Source organism: Lingula anatina, chromosome 4 (assembly GCF_051362555.1).
Source record: "Lingula anatina isolate TDL-2025a chromosome 4, LinAna3.0, whole genome shotgun sequence".
Lineage (NCBI taxonomy): Eukaryota > Metazoa > Brachiopoda > Lingulata > Lingulida > Lingulidae > Lingula > Lingula anatina.
This window is the reverse complement of record NC_141770.1, coordinates 16362896-16386624: the sequence shown is the minus strand read 5'-3', so window position 1 is coordinate 16386624 and position 23729 is coordinate 16362896. Positions and strand designations below refer to the sequence as shown.

At 37.3% G+C, this 23729-nt stretch overlaps 1 protein-coding gene across 1 annotated transcript in view; it reads left to right on the top strand.

Moving 5' to 3' along the window:
• Window positions 1-22799, top strand: part of LOC106171694 (uncharacterized) — a 28341-nt gene extending 5542 nt beyond the window's left edge. The window contains exons 2-27 of the mRNA XM_087010796.1: window positions 1861-2194; window positions 2503-2532; window positions 2987-3102; window positions 3433-3500; window positions 3741-3898; window positions 4081-4371; window positions 4800-4913; window positions 6093-6200; window positions 6845-6958; window positions 7510-7617; window positions 8413-8523; window positions 9034-9144; window positions 9349-9462; window positions 10366-10485; window positions 12614-12733; window positions 13466-13579; window positions 14054-14164; window positions 14952-15059; window positions 16157-16270; window positions 16629-16761; window positions 18488-18589; window positions 18974-19023; window positions 19624-19813; window positions 20142-20425; window positions 21058-21206; window positions 21556-22799. Of these exons, the coding sequence (XP_086866922.1) occupies window positions 1861-2194; window positions 2503-2532; window positions 2987-3102; window positions 3433-3500; window positions 3741-3898; window positions 4081-4371; window positions 4800-4913; window positions 6093-6200; window positions 6845-6958; window positions 7510-7617; window positions 8413-8523; window positions 9034-9144; window positions 9349-9462; window positions 10366-10485; window positions 12614-12733; window positions 13466-13579; window positions 14054-14164; window positions 14952-15059; window positions 16157-16270; window positions 16629-16761; window positions 18488-18589; window positions 18974-19023; window positions 19624-19813; window positions 20142-20425; window positions 21058-21206; window positions 21556-21726 (3543 nt within the window). The 3' untranslated portion in view covers window positions 21727-22799. The remainder of the gene's footprint in view (window positions 1-1860; window positions 2195-2502; window positions 2533-2986; window positions 3103-3432; window positions 3501-3740; window positions 3899-4080; window positions 4372-4799; window positions 4914-6092; window positions 6201-6844; window positions 6959-7509; window positions 7618-8412; window positions 8524-9033; window positions 9145-9348; window positions 9463-10365; window positions 10486-12613; window positions 12734-13465; window positions 13580-14053; window positions 14165-14951; window positions 15060-16156; window positions 16271-16628; window positions 16762-18487; window positions 18590-18973; window positions 19024-19623; window positions 19814-20141; window positions 20426-21057; window positions 21207-21555) is intronic.
• The last annotated feature ends 930 nt before the right edge of the window (window positions 22800-23729 follow it).

Sequence of the window (23729 nt, the reverse complement as noted above, 5' to 3'; positions counted from 1 at the left end):
GCCCCAGCGTGCGGGCGATTTAACATGCAGTAAAGTAAGGTCTCTGAAAGGTGAGTTTGGTTTCATTTCAATGGGACTTGAGTTTATCCGATTCTACTTCTCAAAACATGTGCTGTGTCCTAGCAGATTATCCCCAAATAATTATCGGTTTAGATAAATGATCCTTGTGATTATATTTGAAGAGGATTTATTTATCATTTTCCTCATTTTTTATCATCATATTTTATTCTTATTATTCTATCTTTGATATAAAAAATTCAGTGACATTTCAATTTGAAGGCGAACTGTTCAAATTCTTCGCTCGGAACATATATAACTATTGTGGTTCAAGTTCTATTTCCGTTTGCAGGATAATGATCGGTTTTAACAACATATCTGAATTTTATTTTGCTTTAAAAACTATATAATTCATATAAGTATTCATTTTCAATTTACTTAAATAAAAAAAATCATGTGCTAAATTTACTTATAAGCAGTTCACGGTTAGAATGATTTCCAGGCATTGATAGAAATTAACTATTTGAATTCTGTAGATTGCAAATGATTATTTCAAATATTTTATAAATTGAAAAAAGTAGAGACTACAAATAAATTGGCTTTTGACTTATTTGCTATGGAAAGAAACCCCAAACCTTCCAATCAAACAGTAATCAGGAAATTTTACATAGTCATAGTATTTGTAGTTGTAAATGTGATAGTTTTCTCGATTTCCCGAACTCTCTGAAAAGTGCGCATAAGCCTACGTCAGCAGCTGTTAAAACTATGACGATATGCCATTACTTACGTACACTTACTCGTAGTTAACGCAATTATTACTATACCCCAAAAACCTTTTCAGATTTTACAAGCGTTGTTACACAATAAATTACCTTCAAGTGGACGGTCAGATATGAACGATGAAGTTCAACTAAACCGGTGATTAGAACAATTCTCGTTTTAACATTTCAAAGACTGATGACAAGGGATTTCAAATTCACTGAAATGACACGGAGTTTTCTATCCAAAGTAGGAGGTCGAAGAGTTCACAGCTATGGGAGATATACAGTAAATTATCCAAAAGCAGGGGCTTTATGTATTGTAAAATAATATGTCGCGCGTCATGTTTCTACAAGTTTTTGATTTGTCAGGAGAGATATATGGTAATAAGGGTAGAGTGACAGTGAAGCTTAGCAACCGAATCATGGTGCCCTTTGTGGGTATAGATTTATGACTGGAGGGGCCCAATCTGCGCGTTAGTGAAACGCTGAGCGAGGAGATTATTTTGACTGGAGGTGAGAGGGTCAGGCTGTTCTTTAGTGAAGTGATAGTCACACAGTAAATTAAATCATAAAGTAATATACTTCATTTCAGATCAGTTTTGACAGGGATATGACAGTGAATAGAGACGAACCCGAATTTCATGTATTTTAAAGTATCGTATGGATAATAGTGGATAAACGTATGCGATTGACATACGAAACAACATTAAATCATACTTAATTGTAATTTACTGCTTTTAACTCGAATCCTTGGAACCCGTCTCCCTTTTGCAGACAAGGAAGTAGCAAAAACGAAAACACTTTAAGGAAACTAAATATTAGAAAATTATATGATTATGTTTAGTAAAATTCCATTATATCAACTTATGTCTTATCACTACCTATTTTTTTTCAAATTCAAACAAGGAAATAACTACATCACCCCCTCCTCTCTTTCTCTGTATGTGTTTGTGTTGAACGTGTAGGGCCCACCATGGATTCAGCTCTCTGAACGACACCTTGTCATAATGCCACTTTGTTCCCTATATACATGTATAACATTAAAAAAGAAACCCCCTATAGGCAAATGATTTTATGCTCTGAATTAACGCTTTAATTTCAGAACCAGCTATCGTTCTATATCCCCGCGATGGATCAGCAGACGACATCAGACTCGAGCCATGCATACGACAACGCTGCCTACGTCAGCATGAACGACGGCGCCATTCAGAATGGCCTCAATCCCAAGAATATAGAAATAAAAATTGAACCAAATATTAATGGATCAGATATTAAAAGCAAGACGAGCACGCCATCCCCACTGTCGTCTGCGACCGAAAGCAGCAGCCATTCTTCAGAAAAGAAAACCTCAGCCCGCTTTTCCGTTTTTGTGGTTTGTTCTGTATTAGCGACCATCGTGCTTGGGGCGGCCATATTTGTGTCGATATATTTTGCAAGTAAGTCTTATTTTCATTGTTCACTTTCAAGCACGAATTAAAAGAAACTTGAAATGGGTTTGCAGAATTTTTATTCGAGAAGTGCCAGTAATGTACAATAATTGGATTTACTTTCCAGGAAAGATGCAAAGGATTAACAGTTAAAATTTCATGTAGATTTGTAGCCACGTTGAGAGAAGGTGATTTCATTTCAAGGACCTACCGCATTGATTTCTTGGGACGGTGATATTTGTATCGATATATTTTGATTTTCAATGGATGATTGACTTTTAGAATTTAGTGTTTATTTGTCATTTATACATTTTCAGCATCCGATCCAGCTCAAAATGCAAACGAAGGTAAAACATTTTAAATATTATTATTGCTTTAACAAGATAACGGTTTTCAAATTTATAAAACAGATTTTTAATAGTGATTCCCTCCAAACATGCTTTCATTTTCAATTCACATCAAAAGCATCGACTGTTTCTTTTCAAGAGATCTTTCAAACTATTAATTTTTCTATTTTAAAATTAAAAAAGCAAGCAAAATCTCATGTAATTAACTCTGACATTTCCCATTCTTGCTAAACGTGAAAACAATTTTTTTTTAATTCTTGACTCTTAAGAAAATTATATTCACACTTGATTACTTTCTAGGCTTTTCAGTGAATTGACTTTGCATCTTTTATTTCCATCATTTATTGTACAGTTTAAAAACAACTTGTGAATACGTGAAATAAGTAGTAGGGGATAATTTAACGCCATAGACAAAAAAAGTACACATATCGTGATACTTTTTAATTTTTTTCAGCGGCACAAAAGACAGTTGTGGGAGAGTTGACAATATCAAACTGGAATTACTCCCCAGATTTACAGGATCCAGCATCGAAAGAATATAAAAACCTGGCATACGTTTTCTGTACAGAGGTGTGTGTGCGTGTGCGTGTGTGTGTGTGTGTATGAGAGAGAGAGAGAGAGAGAGAGAGAGAGAGGGATCCATTTTTACTTCCCTAGCCAGTATTAGACACAAAAAACCTAGACTTGCTGCGATTTTATTTATTTATTAGGTAATATAAGGGAAGTACAAAAGAATCTTCTTAATATATCTTAAATATTATGTTAAATAACGCTCAGAAAGAAGAGATCGTCAATTGTGTTTAAATTAAATCGCCCTATGAAACTTAAATAGAGGATACAGTTTCAGTTTATTTAGCGTGCAACTCCAGGTTAATGTAAGAGTCTACCGTTTCACTTCAGATAGATGCTGTGTACAAACGCTCCAGGTTCGCTCACCTGTACGCGGGCTGTCAGGTGACGCAATTTAGGTAATGCTAAAAAAAACTGTTATTTTGTTCTTTGCAATTTCACATTTTCCCTTTACTAAGGTTTTTTTTTTGGCATAAAATGCATTGAGAGGGGATTTCTTAGTAGGTTAAACGACTCATACCTTTGTAGGACTAGCACAACCATGAACTGTGAACTAAAATTCAAATTTTGAATCTAGGCAGTTACCACTGAGCAAGTTTTGGTCGTTGTCTTGTACATTTGAACATTAATTTTTTTAGAGCGGGTAGTGTCCGTGTTACATACAAAATTGGCTTTAAGACAAACAGCGACGAGATGGTAGGAAAGGCGGTGGAAACCCTTAATAACGCAGTGAGGGAAGAAGAAGGAGACGCCTTCACTGGGTGGAAAATTGATATCAGCAAAGTAAAATTTTCAGGTACCGGTATGATCTATGTACTAAACAAGAGGGGATTTTCAAAAAGATAAAAAAATATAAGAACTGGTTTCTTTTGCAAAAAGCTTATATAGAATTTAAACGTCTCGAAAATAAATCGCACATTACTATTGTATCAGTCCAAAATTATTTTTATTTGAATTTATGTAATACTCCGGTTCTAGTTGCATTATTGACAGCAGCCACTTCTACTCCTGCGACGCCAACCCTGTCCGTTACAACAGGTCACCAAGAGAAAAATGTCACCAGTACAACGGGTACCACATCCTTTGTCACAACAGGTGACACCTATTCTACCGTGACGAAAATTGTCTCAACTTCTACGCCAACTTCAGCAGTTAAGACGACTACCGCCTCCTTGCTTCGTTCAACTGCTATGACGCACAGTCCGGTCACTACCGTCAACACGAGCACTCCTGGCACGAGCAGCACGGCGATACCAACGACCCCCTACCGTATGTGTTCTGTTACTACTACTACTACTACTACTACTACTACTATTATTATTATTATTATTATTATTATTATTATTATTATAACTGTGTCTGTAGCTGTAATTTTTTTCCTCAGGTAGTTTTTCGTTTGATTCTTTATTTTTATACATAGCAGTAATATATCCGATGACATATACATGTATTTAAATGATATATTGCTACTACATACATGTATATTACTGCGTAAATAAGAGAAGACTCTCGTTGTGAATCATCGTCAGAGACACTTCTTACCCATGATGTGTAGTATGTATAACGTGAGCTGCTGTAAAATGTGTGACGTCTCTTAGAATACACTGTAGGCTCTTTAACCTGTTTGATCCTATAAGAACTGCTCTATCCTATTTGATCCTGTGAGAATATCTCTATTCTGTTTGATCCCGTTTCAGCCTGTGGTGCCTTCCAGTGGGCGTGCCTGGACGGCAGTGCCTGTGTGTGGGAGAGCTGGCTGTGTGACAGGGAGGACGACTGCAGTGACGGCTCCGATGAAATGCAAAACTGCGGTAAGGCCAAGCACGGTTTCAAGAAAAAAAAAAAAATAATAATAATAATTATAATAAAAATTAAAAAAAAAAAAAAATAATTGAAAAAAAAAATAAGATGATAAAATAAAATAAAGTCAGTTACCCTGGGTAAGAACTTAATTACCAGCGTTACATGGTCACATGCGCACATGCGCACGTCTTAACCTATCAGGAACAGTGTAACAGCATTCTCAACTAAACCAAGCTTTTTTTTTTTTTGTGAAACCGGGGTCTGATAAAACTGGTAGGAAGGCGAATTCCAGCTTTTTATTCTAAAACATGATGTTTAACGGACAAAGTGTGAGCAATTTTAAAAGGTTCACTATATGCTTTTCCCAAAGTCATAGTTTCAATATATCTGCCATCCTGCAAAGCTCCTATTTTTTCCGATCGATACCTTAAAAGACTATAAAACCCCTAAGTTGAAGTACATGGCGTCGAGAGTTCACATTGATATATACAAGAACATACCATAAAATAAATAAATAACTGCTTAAAGTAGAGAATCCAAGTCGAGCAATGATTTCTGAGTACGAGAAACTTCCTTTTCTTTTTCAGAAAAAATTCATTTGATCGAGGAAAAAGCGTACAGGTGCCTTAGAGCATATAAAAACAGTAACATGAATGTTTTCCGTTGGTCTACTGTAGGAATTCATACTTTACACAGCAATGCCGAATGCATTTTTCAGCATTTGAAAAGAAAAATGTATTGCTGCGCTAAAAATACTGATTTTATCAAAACTAGCTTTGGTCACTCTAGCTGACCAATTTATCAATTTAGTCTGGTCTTAGAATTAATGAACATTAATATCAGAGGGCACAATAGTAAGATGGACCCAATGATTGTTGATGGAGCTAGAATAAGTAGGTCAGGAACAACCAAGGGATTCACGTGGTTTAGTAACAGACCGAGAAAGAGGTTATAACCTAGTGCACGTGAGCACTCACACGTTGCTATAAATGGCCACGTGGCCCTAACGTGATGTGTTTAATGGCTTGATGATTTATAAATTTGATGTAACACTACTACTGATAATTTATCTAAAGTTAATTTTAAATCTGATTCTTCTTTATGCTCGAATACAAGTATATTCCTCCGTTTTTTCTTAGAAATGTTTTGAAAAAAGTGAGTTCCTGTTTAATCAAATATTTTTGCAGTGTGCACGGACACCGAGTTTAGATGTGACAACGGGAAATGTATCAGACCATCTCTTAAATGTGACAACAGAAACCAGTGTGGTGATTACTCAGATGAAGCTGGATGTCGTAAGTAGGCCTTTACAACTTAAACGATCGAAATATTTCAAGCAAATACAGGCATTATTATTCTTATTTCATGTTGACTATTCATACAAATATTAAAGGCACAAGCTATGCAATTAATGCAACTTTCACGAACACGAGGAGTCATCAAATTCCTCTTATATTTGTTATGTTTTGGGTATCGAATGCGTAGATCTATTTTCTGCGAATGCGAAGGTGATTTCTTTGAAAGTACAAATGCTGAGATTGTGCCAGTTGTCTGCAGTCATTGCGATTGGTCGCAACCGTCACAATGTAGATAGCCAAAGATGAAAAATGTCGTGCATCAATCTTGCACAGAAAAACAACTTTCCTTCTTTCTTAAAAAAAATTCATCTTATTCTTTTCTAATTATTTATTTTTTTTCTCGTTGTGTTTATAAAATCTTTTTTATGAAATATAATAAGGACCAAATAATTACGGTCCAAGTAAGGTCATCTACCGGTATAGAGCTCAGAATTGTGAGTACTTGAAGTAGGTTCTGAATCCATGGATTCTGATAAATTACTGACGTTCACATCTAGAAAAGAATGCAAGTAGTTTATAGATCTATGCCTTTTAACATAATATAGCCTTTATAATCGATGCATCTATTTATTGTAAATCAGCGTGTTTGGTGAACCAGTTCCGCTGCCAGACGACCCCCCTCTGCGTCCACGAGGATCACTGGTGTGACGGCACTCCTGACTGCCCGGATGGGAGTGATGAGCTTCAAAACTGCAGTAAGATTACAGCTCACAGCTACTACATATAAAAGTACATTGTATATGTATAGTTATATAAAGATGCCCATTTGAACTACTCTCTGTCCACAGGGTGCGCTAGTGGCTTGTCATAAAATTATTTTATCGCATACTCATACTTTTATTTTGTATACTGTTTTAGTACGATAGCGTAATTTGACCGAGGACAACTGAAAAGATTCAAAGATGCACTGGGTTATTAATCCCGCCTTATTTCTTGAAAATAAAACGTTATCATTGTATTATGTTGTACACATATAAACATGTACCGTTTTATATGAACAGAATTGTTAAAAATCTCATTTTTATGCTGTTGGAGTTGAATTATAACATTTCTGTCTTTCTTTTCTTTTTTGATTAAAATCACTACTGCCGTACTTTTATTACTTTTTGAATATATACTACGACCCCCCTATTGCGTATCTCATTTACAGTTTGGCAGAAAATTTCTTCCCCTTTTCATTTCTTTAATAATAAAATCTGTAGATAAAATATACATGAATATATGAAGACATATTCCTCCCCTTTAGCCTGCCTGTCCAGCCAGGGAAAATGTTCGTCTGGTCAGTGTATACCGGGGTCCAAACTGTGCGACCGACGACTAGATTGTCAGGACCGTAGTGATGAAACCTGGTGCCGTAAGTTGGTCGTAGACAAAAACAAAATCTCACTCTTAGAAGATATTGGTAGCTGGGGCGAATGCTATTGCTGACATTTTAAGAGACGGTGTGACAGGAATGGTAGTTCGAGGAATGGAAGTCTGGGGTCCCATATATGATTAGAGTTAGTGGGGGTATTGGGGTTAGTATATGGACGAATGTCACCTGCACAAAGTAATGGGAAACGGGCGTCGGTTGTTAGCGCACTGTCATTCCTGTCAGGATCATAATTTGTCTTTTGTAAACAGGGACATACGTGTTTGTACAGAAACGGTCTTTCTTGAAAATTTCATCACCTACTGTCTCACCGATTTTTCCTGAAAGCATTCTTCCCTACCGTCTCATCGGGTTATCTTCCCCTATTGGCTCCGTAAACAATCAATAAAATATCGAGGTCCAAAGGTTCTATATAATGACTACATGAAGGCACAGTTGATCAGAAAATTAAAATAAGAACAAACATATTTTATTGAAAACATCATTGGTATTCTAGGACTGACACTGATTGATTTAATAACTTCTGATAGCACAATATCACTGTTTGATTTGCCCTGATAAGTCAAGATTTTCACCAATTAAAGCCAGCAACAATAAGCGATCAGTCATATCGACAAGAAAACACTTAGATATACAATTTGTTTTGACGGTTCTTCAAAGGATATGACCTCTGTCTTTTCACTATCATTGTATGAAATATCAGACAATGATGATGCCTTGAGAAGGTATCAGATTTAATTGGTAATATGATACTGTAGTTGTTGTTTTTTGTTGCAGCATGCGGGTCATGGGAGTTCCGGTGTGAGAATGGCCTTTGCTATGATAAAAGTCGTTGGTGTGATGGCAAAGATGACTGTTTTGACGGAAGTGATGAAAAGCCTAATTGCAGTAAGTAAACAAGTACTTACGCATCTGTTTTGTGATTTTTCGCCTGACCACACTCGCCTGAAATATGTTTAATTAGACGACAAGATGTTGGAATGCTTCAAGCCCCCCCTCAAAATATGCCATTAACAACTTGATTTTTTCACAATTGTATTTATTCCTTTATCTATTTATTACTATTTTTTAATTAATGTATCTTTTGATAAGGTGTAATGACAAAGAAGAGAAAAGAACCTACCGTAAACATCAAATCACAATTACAATAATAATTCGTCTTCGTACAGTTGGCACAAAACAGTTTTAACGGAAACATTACCTGCAGAATGAGAATATCCAATCAGTCGTTATTAGGGCTAATGTAAGCCCGATTTTTGATAAAGGGTGAAATGAGACCATTGTCATGTAGGTAGGCCTACAATGTACCAGAAAGGAATCAATTGCACAGTGAATATATCCCATTACATGATTGCTTGCATTGTTATGAGACGTTTGTGTATATCTTTTTTATTTCAGCTTGTCTAAGAGAACAAACCAAGTGTAAAACAAGCGGCAAGTGTATTATGGACTATCAGATATGCGATGGAACTGAACACTGCGAGGACGGGAGTGATGAAATGAATTGCAGTTAATTGCTATTTTTAATCAGAAACCAAACTAGTTTTAATAAATAGTCTATCATAAAGCTTAGGTTACTTACAACAAACTTTTAGAGTACCATGTTATTAAAGCATCATTGTTTTAAAAGTAATGGTATAGTGAGACATAGCTACATGTACACCCCACGGCCAAGAAATGCAAAAAGGAAATGTTCCCAATTCATTTTCCTAGATTGCTCAGTGACCCAGTTTCGGTGTGGCACTGGACAGTGTATTGAGGTTCAAAAGTACTGTGATGGCGATCCCGACTGCCCGGATAACAGTGATGAACCTGGACTGAAATGTGGTAAGCATGGGCCCCATTTTACAAACACTAGTTGCTGACACTCTCGCACCGTTCGAAGTGAATGATGGAAGCTCATTACCCTCTACCAGGGTGACAGATTGATTTTCCACAGATATTCACAGATATGTCTCTAGATAAATAGACGGTCATTTTGGTCTGATGTCAGCAAACATGTCCACAATAATAACTGCGGCCCTGGTAGAGGGTAGAAGCTCATGTGCGGAGTCGGAACTGCTCCACGGTTTGTTTTTTTCTTATATTCTCTTCGCTCTGCATCTGCGCCGTTTATTACGACATAAATTTTGGAACCCTTCCAGTTTGACACAGATTCCAATGAGCCATCAGAAGATACAGTTATATATAGTTTAGGTCTTAGACAAGGATTATGATAGTCCACGTAATTGCTTACTAATTTTTCTATTTGAAGAAACTCATCCATTTGTGCAATAATATTTTTCATTATTGTCTTCGTTATGTCTCCTTAGTGTTTTCAATAATATGACATTAGCAGCTGAGAGAGACACCTGGATATAAGAGGGTACATGTTATTGTATTTATTACTTATAATGTCCAGGTTATCACGGCTCAATTTTTCATTTCCTTTGAGTTCGTGTGAAAACAATCAATTCCATAAATAACAAATACTGACGTGTCTAATCGGCTGATATGAGCTTTGGATTCTTAGAAGTAGAAAATCGCCCTTATATATGGTATTAAATCTATTATTTAAAATTACCACCGGAAAACATGTTACATAAACGTTTTTTTTTTTGTAACCAAAATACATTTTAGCCAATCCTTATATATCAAATTATTTCATTTTCTCTACCAAAAAAAGAATCATTAACTTTTTAATTTAGAAAGACAGAGGTTTAATTTCTGTAATGAAATGTCAATTTCCAGGATGTCTACCATCCCATTTCACCTGTTCTAGCGGGCTCTGTGTGTCACGCGCTGTGTTATGTGACGGCACCGACGACTGTGGAGACGGCTCCGATGAATCCTATACACTGACAGGATGCAGTAAGTATAAAGGCCTGTACCTACATATATATCCTCTGCCACGTCATTAGTCTGAGTAATATGCATCGTATGCTTCATTGGACAAGGCTTATTCCACACACAGAACACTGTCTCCACTAAAGGAATCACTGAATCTTATTTCAACACAGCTTAAGTTACTTTCAGGTCTAAAGAACAATAAGCAGCAATGGCGTAGGACCCCATTCAAAATCAATTTTATTAACACTAATAAATAACGTTTTTCTTAGTTTAAACGTTATTTCTGAATTATTACATTTTGTGCTCAACTTTGCCGTTTTTCTGACAATCTACATATGGTGTGATATTTTTCCTTATCCCCATTGTTATGTTTCATAAGAGAGTATTAATAATAAGGCATTAGTAGCAGATAGACGCACTAGGAGGCAACAATAATAATGCTATTACATTAAACCCAAGTTATATATGCTCAATTTGGCAATTGTCCGTAGTTCATGCAAAAATAATTACATAGCACTGGTTTACATAAGCTTGAGATTCTCAGAACTACAAAGTTCGTGCTTATGTATTCGAAATAACACATGAAGAGTTTTTGAGCTATTACTTAAAACTGTATGTTACGAAAGGCTAAATTACTTCCGGCAGTCGAGATAATGGTTACCATAATAATATCTCTTTACCTGAAAATTCGTGTTAAAAGATTGCTCTGCATTGTAAGCATATGCCAGACGATTCGAAAGAAAAAATGTCGATAATAATTTGCTGTAACATGATATGACATTTACCTATCAGTGAATTCCAAATCTGTCCAGATAGTTAGAAATAGAGTCACAGCCTTGAGAACTCGGCGTTACAAACAGATGTTTTGGCATATTGATCTTTTATGTACAACTATGTTAGATGTGAGAAGTTTTCTGTTTAGACCAAAGAAATCTGACATTTGATATTATACGATATATCTCTACTATTATCTGACATTATGGATTATATTCCCACTGGTGGATCCGGTATGCTGTTGTGGAAGGGGGTGTACAAAGAATATACAACAGTAGGGGAGGGCAGTTTTAATGCAAAATATGGGATAAAAACGCTTGTTTTCTTCCAAATTTGCTCGTTAAACTGAAAAATAAAGTTATTGTTTGTGCCCCTGTGCTTCGCTATACCGTTAAACTTAAACAATAATCCAACATTACAGAACTGGTCGTTCAAAACACACGGCAGCGCCGGCTAATTGGCCTGTCAGGTCTACTGGCTGACTGACAGGAAAATTGCATAGCGCAGGCGAACAGGTTTTTAATCTCTAATTTCACATGTATACAGCAGGGGCGGATCCAGAGCTATTTTCTATCAGTCTTCCAAATTATCTTTGTTGATCCATCCTCCAATTTTGACCGTCTTCCGACAGAAAAAGTTGATGCCCGTCAATGTAAACTTGAAAATCTGACCGTCTTCCGGAAGACCCAGAAGACGACCTCAATCCGCCCCTGTACAGTACATAGTGATTTCAAGATATCTGAGAAGAAAGGACAAAAATTTCAAAAATAAGACTTATGTAAACTTGTGTGGAAGTTGTGGTTGTCTTAATTGTCGCGCACGCCCTAAATATGTACCGCAATCCTCTAAAACAAGAACGATGGCAACATAGGTCATTGCAGTATTTCTTTGCTGATCGACGTTTTGATTAGAAATATGTAAGTGCCGATCAGTCACTTTTAATACTAGCCTTAGTGAATGACTTGAAATCTGCAAAATATAATTATAAGACAATGATATTTAAAATTTTAATGGGGTTTAATATGATGGATTTTCTTTTTTTGGCAATGTTAAGCCACGCTCGGTTCTCACTTTTATTTGTTAATAAATCTACACTATATAAATACCACGTAAGTCCAGCATAATGAAAAAAAAAAAAAAATCAAAATCAGTATAATGTTTTCATGTCGATTTTGTTATAATTAGCGTAAACATCACATTTTCTTGTAGAAGTTTTTCTAAAGCTCCTCGGAGAATTATGCTATGAATTATACACTGGGGTTTATATGAACATTGTTTCATTCATGTGAGTGTTTTAACGTTAAAATGTTTGAAATAAATCATAGTATATAATGTTGCTTAGCGATGACCACTAGTTCTGTGGTTCCATTTTCAGACAGCACTTTTTGCAACGAGTTCCAGTTTAAGTGCCCAAACGGAGGGTGTATAAGCTTGGCTAAAGTGTGTGACAGACGACTGGATTGCCATGACGGCAGAGACGAGATGCAGAACTGTGGTAAGTCTTGTATTTGTCTGGCAATATCACCCTGAGTTTCAGAGTCTATTGGAAACACTTTCCGCTAAAAGCGATTCTGAGAAGTTACTTTCAGGGTTTGGGGTCTCAGGGTAACGATTTGGATCAGAAATATTTTTCTGCAAAACCCAATGGAAATTGCGTGACTGCTGTCTTTATTCAGTGATTCATCGGGTTATTTGAGCAAAGAAATATGAAGAGCGTTCAGAAATTAGAAAAAAAAAACTATTGCATTTGCTGTTTGTGGTAAAGATTGGTTGGGAGTAGTTTCATTTAAACGCAGGTGTTCAAGGTTTGATTGGTACGCGATAAGAAAAGTGATTCAACAACGTAGGTAGGAGATGCGTGTTTTCTGTCTCCTATTCTGACCTTTTGGCGATGTATCATTGTTTTCCCCGAGGTTGCCTAAAGTGTTTACAATATTCCAAGGGAGTGTCAAACAGAGTCTTCTAATCTACGCCTATAAGTCGTTTATTGGCATTGCACGTACTTGACCATCTAAAACATAATATTGTTACAGAGATATTGTTTTTTATTTTTATTTTCATTAGAATAACACCTGTAACACGGAAGGTAGGCCTATTACCTAAATAAGCAACCCTGTAGCTGCACCAAAATCTCGAAAAAAGAAAAGAAAAAAAATGAAATAACATTTTAGGAACAGATTGTTGGTAACCCAGTATTGAAAAAATTGTGTAATGTGAATATTTCCAGAGTGTCGGAGTAATGAGTTCCTCTGCCCGAGCAGTACCAATTGTATCCACATGAGCTATGTATGCGACGGCTACGAACACTGTGACGACGGAGCTGATGAAATGCAAAACTGCGGTAAACATACTGTACCCTCTGCATGTACCAGGACCATAGATATATATTTTAGTGGACATTTACAGATATTTCTCTGGGTACTCTCTAGATATGCTGTTTTTTTCTGTCATTTTTCAGCTTGTTTTGTGACACGGTGCTTATATTTTGTACATATTGACAACGGGTGTGGAATCACCCCGAGAAAAGAAATGCCAATGTTTACTAGCCTTTTTAAAGGGTTGAAATGTGCCCTCAACCAATCAGATCTGCAATGATACTCCACCGCACAAATACGCATCCCCCTCCACACACATACACACACACAGAGAGAGAGAGAGAGAGAGAGAGAGAGAGAGAGAGGGGGATTAAGAAAGAGGGGGAAGGGAGGAAGGAAGGCGGGGATGAGAGAAGAGTAGAAAGAGATAAACATGAAGGCAAATAAACTCAAAGAAACAAACAAAAAAGGAAAGAAAATCATTCATTTTCACTTTTCAGTCTGCCCGAATACGACCCACTTCCAGTGCGGCAATGGACGGTGTGTATTAGGGAGTGAGCGCTGTGACCGGGACGACGACTGCGGCGATAACACGGATGAATTACACTGCGGTAACAGAGGGCTTCGTATTAACATTGTTAAACTAACCATATTACCCTTTTGTAGAACATAAGCTTTCTTTTGCCAAAAATAAATAAATAAATAAATAAATAAATAATAATAATAATAGTAAAAAATAAACCGTATCAAATAAGTAATAATAATAAATAATTAAATAAAATATTAAAAAACAAATGAAAATAAATAAATAAACAAATAAATAAATAAATAATCATAGCATGCGTGAGGGTTCCACACGCCTATTCTTCAGTCTAATTCGGATCACATTTACTTAAGACGAAATGCTTCCTGTGCTTGCTTGTATGTCAGCGCAGCAACAGGAAATGCAATATCCCGTCACATCACATGGATGAATGATATGGGCGATCATTTACCTAATATAAGCGTCACGATTATGTTGTTTGTTATCATTGAAACTGACATTCAGAATTACGGTGCAGTTCCTGTCTGAAGATATTTTCCTTACATAAGTGTTCTACGTGTCGTATCACGTACTTGCCACGCTCAAATAAATAAATAAATAACACTGAAAACGTAGCTATAACGATCAATTATGATAGATAAAAATACCTTGTTCAGGAACTAAAATGAGAATCAATAATTATCTATCATAGCTGATCTTCATGGATGAGTTTTTAAAGTAATTTATATATTTCTTATACAAGATCAACCCAGTGATTATGATCGATTCTTAAAGTGATATGCTCTAGCAAATGCTCTATAGACCGTATCAAGTCATAGCTATGTTGTAAAGCCTCTCACTCTCCCCCCTCTCAGGTTGTAAGCCGTACCAGTGGGAGTGTGGAGACGGCAGGTGCATAGAAAAACAGTGGGTCTGCGACGGACACCAAGACTGCGCTGACGGCGATGATGAAATAACTTGCAGTACGTACATCATGGGCTAATTCTCATAGACACCAGCGGTCTACGTAGGTCGATCCAACTCTGTGGGGACTCTCGCTGAATGCAATCAGTTTAACATATTAAAACACGCCTTCCCCTGACGTTGATTTGAATACAGAACAGGTGACTTTCTACAATCTCGTGTCTCTTGAAAACGTGATAGGGTCAGTGAAATTGATAATTATTCGAGTACGTTGGAAACAGAAGGAGGTGTGTTAATCTGAAAAGCTGATTGCATTCAGCGAGAGTCCCCACGAAGTAGGATCGATCTACGTAGACCGATAACTTCAATGGAAACGCGCCCTAAGTCATGTGAAATATCACTTGATTTTGCTCCTTCAAGTTTTGTGTACTCCACCCCATCAATCAAACAACAATACCACAACCGAACCTTTTATTCACTGTCCTACTTTGTATTTTATTTTCAGTGTAGTAAGTATTGATTGTGTATCAGAATGGATCATTACTCCGTTGTTTACTGAATTCGGGGAATAGGAATTCACAGCATGAACAATCAAAACTTCTCGGAAATGCAATCAGAGGAAATACATTAGTTAGAACGTGTATTAGAAACCTATCAAAGTTACCATAGGTTATCTAGGCTTTCTCACTGAACGCGTCAGCTCTTGTTGTATTTAGTGTGTAAGTGTTTTAACATTCACACGAAATATGGGGATTGATATTTAAAGGAGTGAGATAAAACATCTGTATTCAGACATATTTAGTTGGTACATTTTGACTATGCTATATCATTTAACCATCAAAGGAGGAGGGGGCTAGCCATAAATGGCTGATGGTTTCTCAACAAAAGTAAATGAAGATCACATCTACCAGTACACTAGGGTTTGGCATAGAAAGTTCACCTCATATAAATCTCATGACAATGATAGTATAGCAGTTATTTAAGCATAGCATAACCCCAAAGGTTAGAGCTTTTACAGTTCTAAAATTGAAACCAAAAAGTTTAAGTCCTACTTCCTTAAAACTGAAATCAAACGTAGTTCGGCGACTCTATAACATTGCAACCAAATGGAGAAAGTTTTACGTGTCTCACGTTCATGGTAAATGTCATTATCCAGATGTTTGTGAAGCCGGCCAGTTCAGCTGTGGAGACAACACCACATGTGTGCCAGCCAGGGCTCAGTGTGACGGCATGGTGAACTGCCCCAATGGGAGGGATGAAAAGAATTGCCGTAAGTTATACATTTATAGTGTGTGCAGGCCCGTAGCCAGTGGGGGTTAGGGGGGTTCGAAAGAACCACCCTTTTTGCTGGAAAAAGGTCCACTCTGGGTAAAATTTGATCTATGTACTTGAGGATTTTATGGTAAAAGGTCCATTTTTTAAGGAAACGACCCCTCCCTCTGAAATTGCTGGCTACGGGCCTGGTGTGTGTGTGTGTGTGTGTGTGCTGGCGAGCCAATTGCATTTGATAAAACTGATATTTAACGAAATAGCAAAAATTTGCAGAATACAGAATATCGTAGACTTTAATATAAATTTGTTGATTGGTAGTTTCAATGTACTGTGTATGTTGTCTGTATCAATTTCAGTACGCCTCGATGCTAGCAATGAAACAATGACCGGCGTGGCGAAAGCATGGCATCAAAACCAATGGTACCCAATTTGCTTAATCGATGTCAACTCAAGATGGTTTGACAGAATTTGCAAAGAGCTCGGCCATGGGTAAGAGTTAGTTTGGATTTCAAATTGCCAATTTTGATTCATCCGGATATACAAAACTAAGATAAGGAAAAATCGGTGTTAATACTGGGTCTTACATTAAAAAGGAGATCTTGACCTTATCCCTAGCAGAATTTACAACGTGACACCAGTAACACCCCAAAAACAGTTCACCCGAAGAAGGACTTGTGATAATGTCGAAACGTCATGTTCTCCATTTCAACGTAAGATCCAGTGTTTGAATTAATTTTTTTCGGTATTACGGTGTGAATTGTCAATGAACATAAACTCCTATTAACTCTGCCCGACCCATCTCTGTAGACCGCTTGAGCACGATAATACATGTATAACTGTTAGAAGCCTGTTGACGGCGCCCCGTCTGTCATTGTTACAATGGTGGTGGTTGGTTGGACAAAATATGGATTGGAATTGCTACAGTAGTGTGTTGATTGTAATAGAAAGTCCATCAACTGGTTCGTGACGCAAATGTATCAGAATATGCTGGCCCAACTTGGCAGCGGAAGATTCCCACGCGCGCAAATGTTTAACGCTGGGAAACGGGCTTCTGAAAGCTTAGGCGCGAGTTGTAGCTTCTGGCACGTTTAGGCTTAAAGTAATGAATTGCGTGCATACGTAAAAAATGGCTACAGGAAGCATAGTGGTGCATTAGCGCTGACAGTTCGCTTACAATATGAAACGTATCTTGTTGTAAAAATGGATCCAGTAAACTTGATGGATAAGCACTTACAATTGGCTTAAGGCCTCAAAGGTACTCCTTACTTGTTGACGTTGTAAAAATGGGTCCAGGAAGCTTGATGAATTAGCGCTTACAGTTTGATACATTTATTGTTTATATCCCCTTTATTCACTTAATGTAAAAAATCGCATCTTCCTGATTTCTTGGAAATTGTCTTCAGAGATGTTAGTCTTGGGTAAGAAGTAAGACATAGGTTAATCGCACAAACGTGTCTGTAAACGAAATAAAATGAAATGCAGACTTCCACATTAAAGCATGTAAAGTTCGTGTAGTAAATTAATCTGAAGCTTATCAGCGCAGTAATGATATATATGTAGGAGGAATTTGTTTGTTTTGAAAATTGGTTGGTGGTGTGAGAAAACAGCATTCAAAACAGAGGAAGAGAAAGGAAAAAAGCAGATTTTTTTTATCGTATAAACATGTAAATTATCGCTTTCTAATAAACCTACGAAAACGCCAAAATGAGAACTACACGTAGGAGCAACAAAACTCTCGTTCTGGTTTCATTAGCGATTATGTATATAAATGCCCACTTTATCCCTCATATATTTGACCCGATTTCACTTTGTTATTACGCTACTAGTGGAAATGAAGAGCGGAATAGTCAGTAAGTTCTTCCTGATTTTTTGCCTGCTCAATCCTCAACATATGACTGATGCTTTTGAAATATTGTTTTTTCCTTTTTTTGGTGGGGGGTTGGGGGGGGGGGGGTTGGGGGGTGGAGCTGATAAACAAAATATGTATTGGAAAAAAAAGAATAATGCTCTCTCTCTGGCTCCAGCAGATACACGTATAACTTCTTTGCGATATGGGAAATTTTGAGTAAACAAATACGTCGGCGTTGACAATTGACATTTAATAGAGTAAAAATACCAAAGCACGATGAACATCTGTTTTATGGCGTGTTTCCCGCCAGTGATTGCATGTCCACTTTATATATTTAATCTTGGCCACTCTTGTATCATTACGCAGCACTGTGATCCACGTGAACTCGGTCAACGTGACATCTAACTTATACATGAAGCTGAACACGAGCATTGCAACACCACTTGTGCGGGGAAGTCTCGTACCGAGGTATGTAGGTCGTCTGTTGATGTATACGCCACAGGCCACATGATACAAAAGTCTTATCAACAGTTTTTTCTCGGAATGACAGTTCTGTCATATTTGTCTGAATGCAGCAGTAATGATTTACTGTTGAACAAATCTGACATTCTTTTCTTGCAGAACGTAATAACCTGAACATTCAGCCCTAAGTTTTTTAAGTTCCCACAATTTGTCTCACTTTTGCATATGCTCCTTCCGTTTCTCTTGAAGATGCAGCATATCTAGCCAAGACGTGATACATTAGCTTAAACGCCCTAATACACGTATTCATATGGCATTGTCATTATTCTAGGTCACCAATTATTGACCATTAAAAACCAACACAATATTTTTTGTTTCGATTTATTTCAGCACCGGATGTAATGGTTCCAAAGCATTATCCTTATCCTGTGGTTCCAAAAGTAAGTGCATATACCTCCTGTGAACATCTAGTGAAAGGTTCAAAGCGCACTATATCGTAATGGCGTGTAAGGCAACAGACCACTTCATGTACTTTCAATCCTCTTTATTGGTTTCTACCAAGAGACTTGTCATATTGCAAAATGTGAAATGTGATATCATTGGTGACATATACGTTTTGGTTTATGGTGTATTACTTTGTAATGAAATCGCTAAACAGAACGATATAAGTTTTATCCACATCATTGCATCCTTTCATTTTTAGTGCATGGATTAACATGTTGATTACCCAACCATGAAAAAATAGATCCTCCCTCAAAGTTTGAACCAATATGTGTTGAAATGGATATATAACATTAAAGTCTTCTTTTCCTTACTCAACCATATCAGAGGCATTATACCAGCTGTATGTTTCACGAGTTCAAATATTGATATGATTGCATGGGTATACAGCTGTAACACTTGAATCGATTTATGAAAGCAAGCACGTTCAAGTGAAACCTTTAGGCCTGACAAGTGTCATGTATCAAGAAAAAGCATATACCGGTATGTCATATGGATAACTAATAATGATGAAGAAATGACTGCAAAACATATTTCAGTTTGTGGAACCAAGTCTCCCAATCTACCGGAAGTGGAAATGGCTGCACCCCGTGTGACAGGTGGCGAACAAGCGACGGAAGGGGCGTGGCCTTGGCAAGCCTCACTAATGACGCTGATTGGTGGTCATTACTGCGGAGCTACACTCATCAACAAACAGTGGCTCCTCACTGGGGCGCATTGTATAGATTGGTATGATTGAGATTTTGGCTTCATGAACACACTCCACCCATATATGTATTTAAGCGGACAAAACAGATTCCATAGCTGATCCTCTTGCTGGGAATCTCCTAATAAACATCTTCACTGATAATGAGGCAAACGAAATTATATATCATTTAGCACGTATCTTTTAAGACTTAATTTAGACTATTAAGTCCTGGGATAACCCTAAATTAATCGCCGCCGACAGTTTAGAGGGCTGTATAGAATTTGTTACCTAATCTATGACGAGACGAACTCTTTCATTGTTCAATATCCCTTAAAATGTGCTTTTTGCCTATCCACTTCTCTTTGATAGGCTTCCAAGTTTTCTACACCGATACCTTGCTGTGAGACTGGGGTCTGTGAAATTAGTCCTTCCTGATGCCAAGTCAGTCGTGGTCCGAGTAAAAGCCACGTACAGTCACCCACAATTTGAAACGCCGAGCGCAATAAATAACGACATTGCGTTGCTGAAATTGGAAGCGCCTGTAACCTACACGGACTATATCCGCCCTGTGTGTTTACCGTCAGTGGACGAGCCTGTTTCCCCCAAAAGAAGGTGTTATATAACGGGATGGGGTGCCACCCAAGGGAATAGAGGTATTGTACTTCTTACATATACGAATAAATCTTATACATTGCACAATGGTAACCAGTGAGTACGCCCAATAGATTCTGTCGCTATTGACCGTAGGCGATCGTTTGAATATCCTTGCTCAACGAAATATTTTATTGGCTCGCATAAAAAGATGAACGGTACCTTTCTGATTTGCTTTCGCACGTAGCCAGACATGATACTAAAATAAAATTCATAAGGATATCTAAAATTAAGATTTTTTGACGAAATGCATTGGACATGAATTATTAAATCATCAAACGCAGCGAGCAATCACTACACGTACAGTTGATGACCCATGTCAAGGTTCACCGCTCACGAGTCGCCATCTTTACTGCTTATTCCTTGTTTTTTTTAATATGTAATCCTTTCTACATCTTGGTGTGCATTTTATTTATTACCAGCTCTGGGCGGTTTCATTACTTCATCCACGTCCCCAGAGTTAAGGAGTCGGTGCAAGCTGCCGGAATGACAGTTTTTTTTGACTAGTTGGGCTTGTTTTGACCTGTTTTTACGAGTATATGTTGACAAATTATAATGCCTTCAACTGTCCAAAAAATAAATAAGTTAGTGATAAGATTGTGCACTTTCATAAAGGTAAATGTCCCACTTTCAGCGACTGCGACGATGCATCTCCGTGAGGCCAAAGCACAAGAGGAGACAGACGCCGTATGTGACGCAGCAACATCGTTAATGACGTATGTCTATAACGCCACCACTATGATGTGTGCACTTTATGAGAGCGGAATCATCAACGCGTGTGCAGTAAGTAATGGGTTTCAAGATCACTGGTACCTGTTGGCGAGAAGAAAGAAAGAGCACTATTCAACCAATTTGGTTAAGTGCTTATATTTATAAAAATAAGGCCTTGCAAGAACAAGTTTGTCCTTGGACATAAACGATTGTTAGACTATGATTTCCTTTCCATCCTTTAACGTAAAATCAGTCAAAAAGCAATTTTATACATACCTTGAATAACATTCCAAAATCCTTTGAAAGTTAGTGTTTTATCAAATCTACTTTTCTATTTACGTTGTGATTTAAATCATTTAAGAGAGTAAAAGTAAGTATTCTCCTAATTTGCCATTTTTAACATAAAACTTCACTCCGCTAGGGGGACAGCGGGGGCCCGATGGTATGCGAAGACATGACCGGGCGTTGGGTTTTACACGGAGTTAATAGCTGGGGTCACATCGTGTGCAATAAACCGACTTTCCCAAGCGTTTTCACAGAAGTGTATCACTACAGAGATTGGATTGACCAAGTAATAAAAGATAATCCATAGTTCATAGGTGTGAAAAATTAACCGTGCCTTATCTGACGGACAGCACGACAGCAGACATGTTCACCGAAGACTCAGATTGATTGGTTTTAGCTACGTTATAAAGTTCATCCAGTGTGAAGAAAAACATGGTCTTTATTGCAGAGTCCACCCTCCCAATTGGATTCATACAGGTTAGGGTTAGCGTGCCGTAATGGTACATTTAAGTGGACCAAAGTTTAAGAAGCAGGTTACCTGTACATATCAATGGGCACTGGGTAACTGCATCACGGGGTACTTTCTTGTACACAACACCAGTACAAGTTTTGTGATTGAGACCTCGATTCTCTGATAGGCAGGCTCAATATGAAACTGAAATAGACTAAAAGGGACCTTGGCTCGATAGAACCGATCTACCAAAGCTTCGTGTGAACAAGCCCGCCAACACTCACTGCGCAGTATTTCCCTGGAGCTTTCCTAGATAAAAACCGATATATGATCAGCCCCGTTTGACATGACAATCAGTAAGAATCACCTGCACGACGACAACTAATGCTTTTCTGTGATAGACATCAGTCACATAATACATAGCTGATGGGAAAATGAGAGATTTTTTTGTTTAACCTCTGCTGTGATATTCAGAATTTTCTTAGTATTTAACAATCTCTACCTCAATCCATTAATCATTCTCAAACAATATATGCGTTTCTATATACAAATCACTGTGTGTGTCTGTATATACATCCTGATCTCTGTGTCTATCCATGTCGTCGCTGTGTTGACCCCCCCCCCCCCCCCTTTGCGGCTTTGCATCCGCGGACCCCCCCCCCCCCCTCAAATAATCCTGGAACCGCCCCTGCGTCGTCAGCGCCACCGTCCGTAACATTCGTTCCTATAACCACAAAACCGTATTTTCGTTTTTACTGTAAGTATGCAGGATGACTGCATATTAGCAAGACTGGTTCCTTTTGAAAATCAACACGATCGGATTATTTTCATGAAAGTCATTGATTCTTTTTTCCTTTCTTTCTTTCTTTTTTTTTCGTCAGAGGAGTAGAAATGAAATAATAGTAACCTATACACATGTATTTATATAATTATCTATAAATGTAAACATGTTTTTCTTTGCTATTACTTGCTACTATTGCTATTTTGTGAAATTCTGAAATTGTTATGAGCTCAGTGCATGCAGGAAAGCTTATCATTTAGGCGCTTATCAGATAGTGAAATTTGTATCTGACCATTCAGTAATAAGGAATGGGTTTACATTGACTTTTATGTATATTAACATTATCAACCAATGTAAACATGTTTGTCTGTGTTGTAAACATATTGTCATGTTGTGAATTAATGGAATTGTTCATCGTGCAGGAATGTTCAATAATGAATAACAGTTAAACACACTTCCACTCATTTGCTATAAAGATTATAGCATGGTATGAGACCTATCAGAGACCTACATGTACTAGAGGCATAAAAATATAATATTATACATGTATAAGCCATATAATTTTGTTACTAATATTAAATATTGCCAGTGTTAAAATAACTGTTGTGTTCAGCTGATAATTTGAAATATTGAAAGTAGTGTGTAAAGATGGTTGTTCAGAAGACCGAGGGAATGGAGACAGTGAAAAGCATTTCTTTTACATGTTATCGAGGTGGAAAATTCTGATTTTTTAACCTAACTGTTTCGTCATCTGTCTAGATCCCATTCAATATGTTTAGGTATATTTGTTATGTCTGGATGTTGAGGCATGTTATGTGTTATGACATCACAGCACCAATGCGATGTTCTGTGGCTGTTGAAATAGAGCTCTCTTTAACATATAATTTGCGTTTTTATAAAGCAAACATTACGTACAACTGACTGGAAAAGTCACATACAATACTCATGGTTTGACAGATTTGAAATTCAAGGCGAGATTGTAGACGTAATCATACGAAAAAGTACTTTCGAACTTAGGATGTATTTATTACCGGTAGTTCATGATTTTTGGATAAATGGTTATAGTATTGTGGTAATA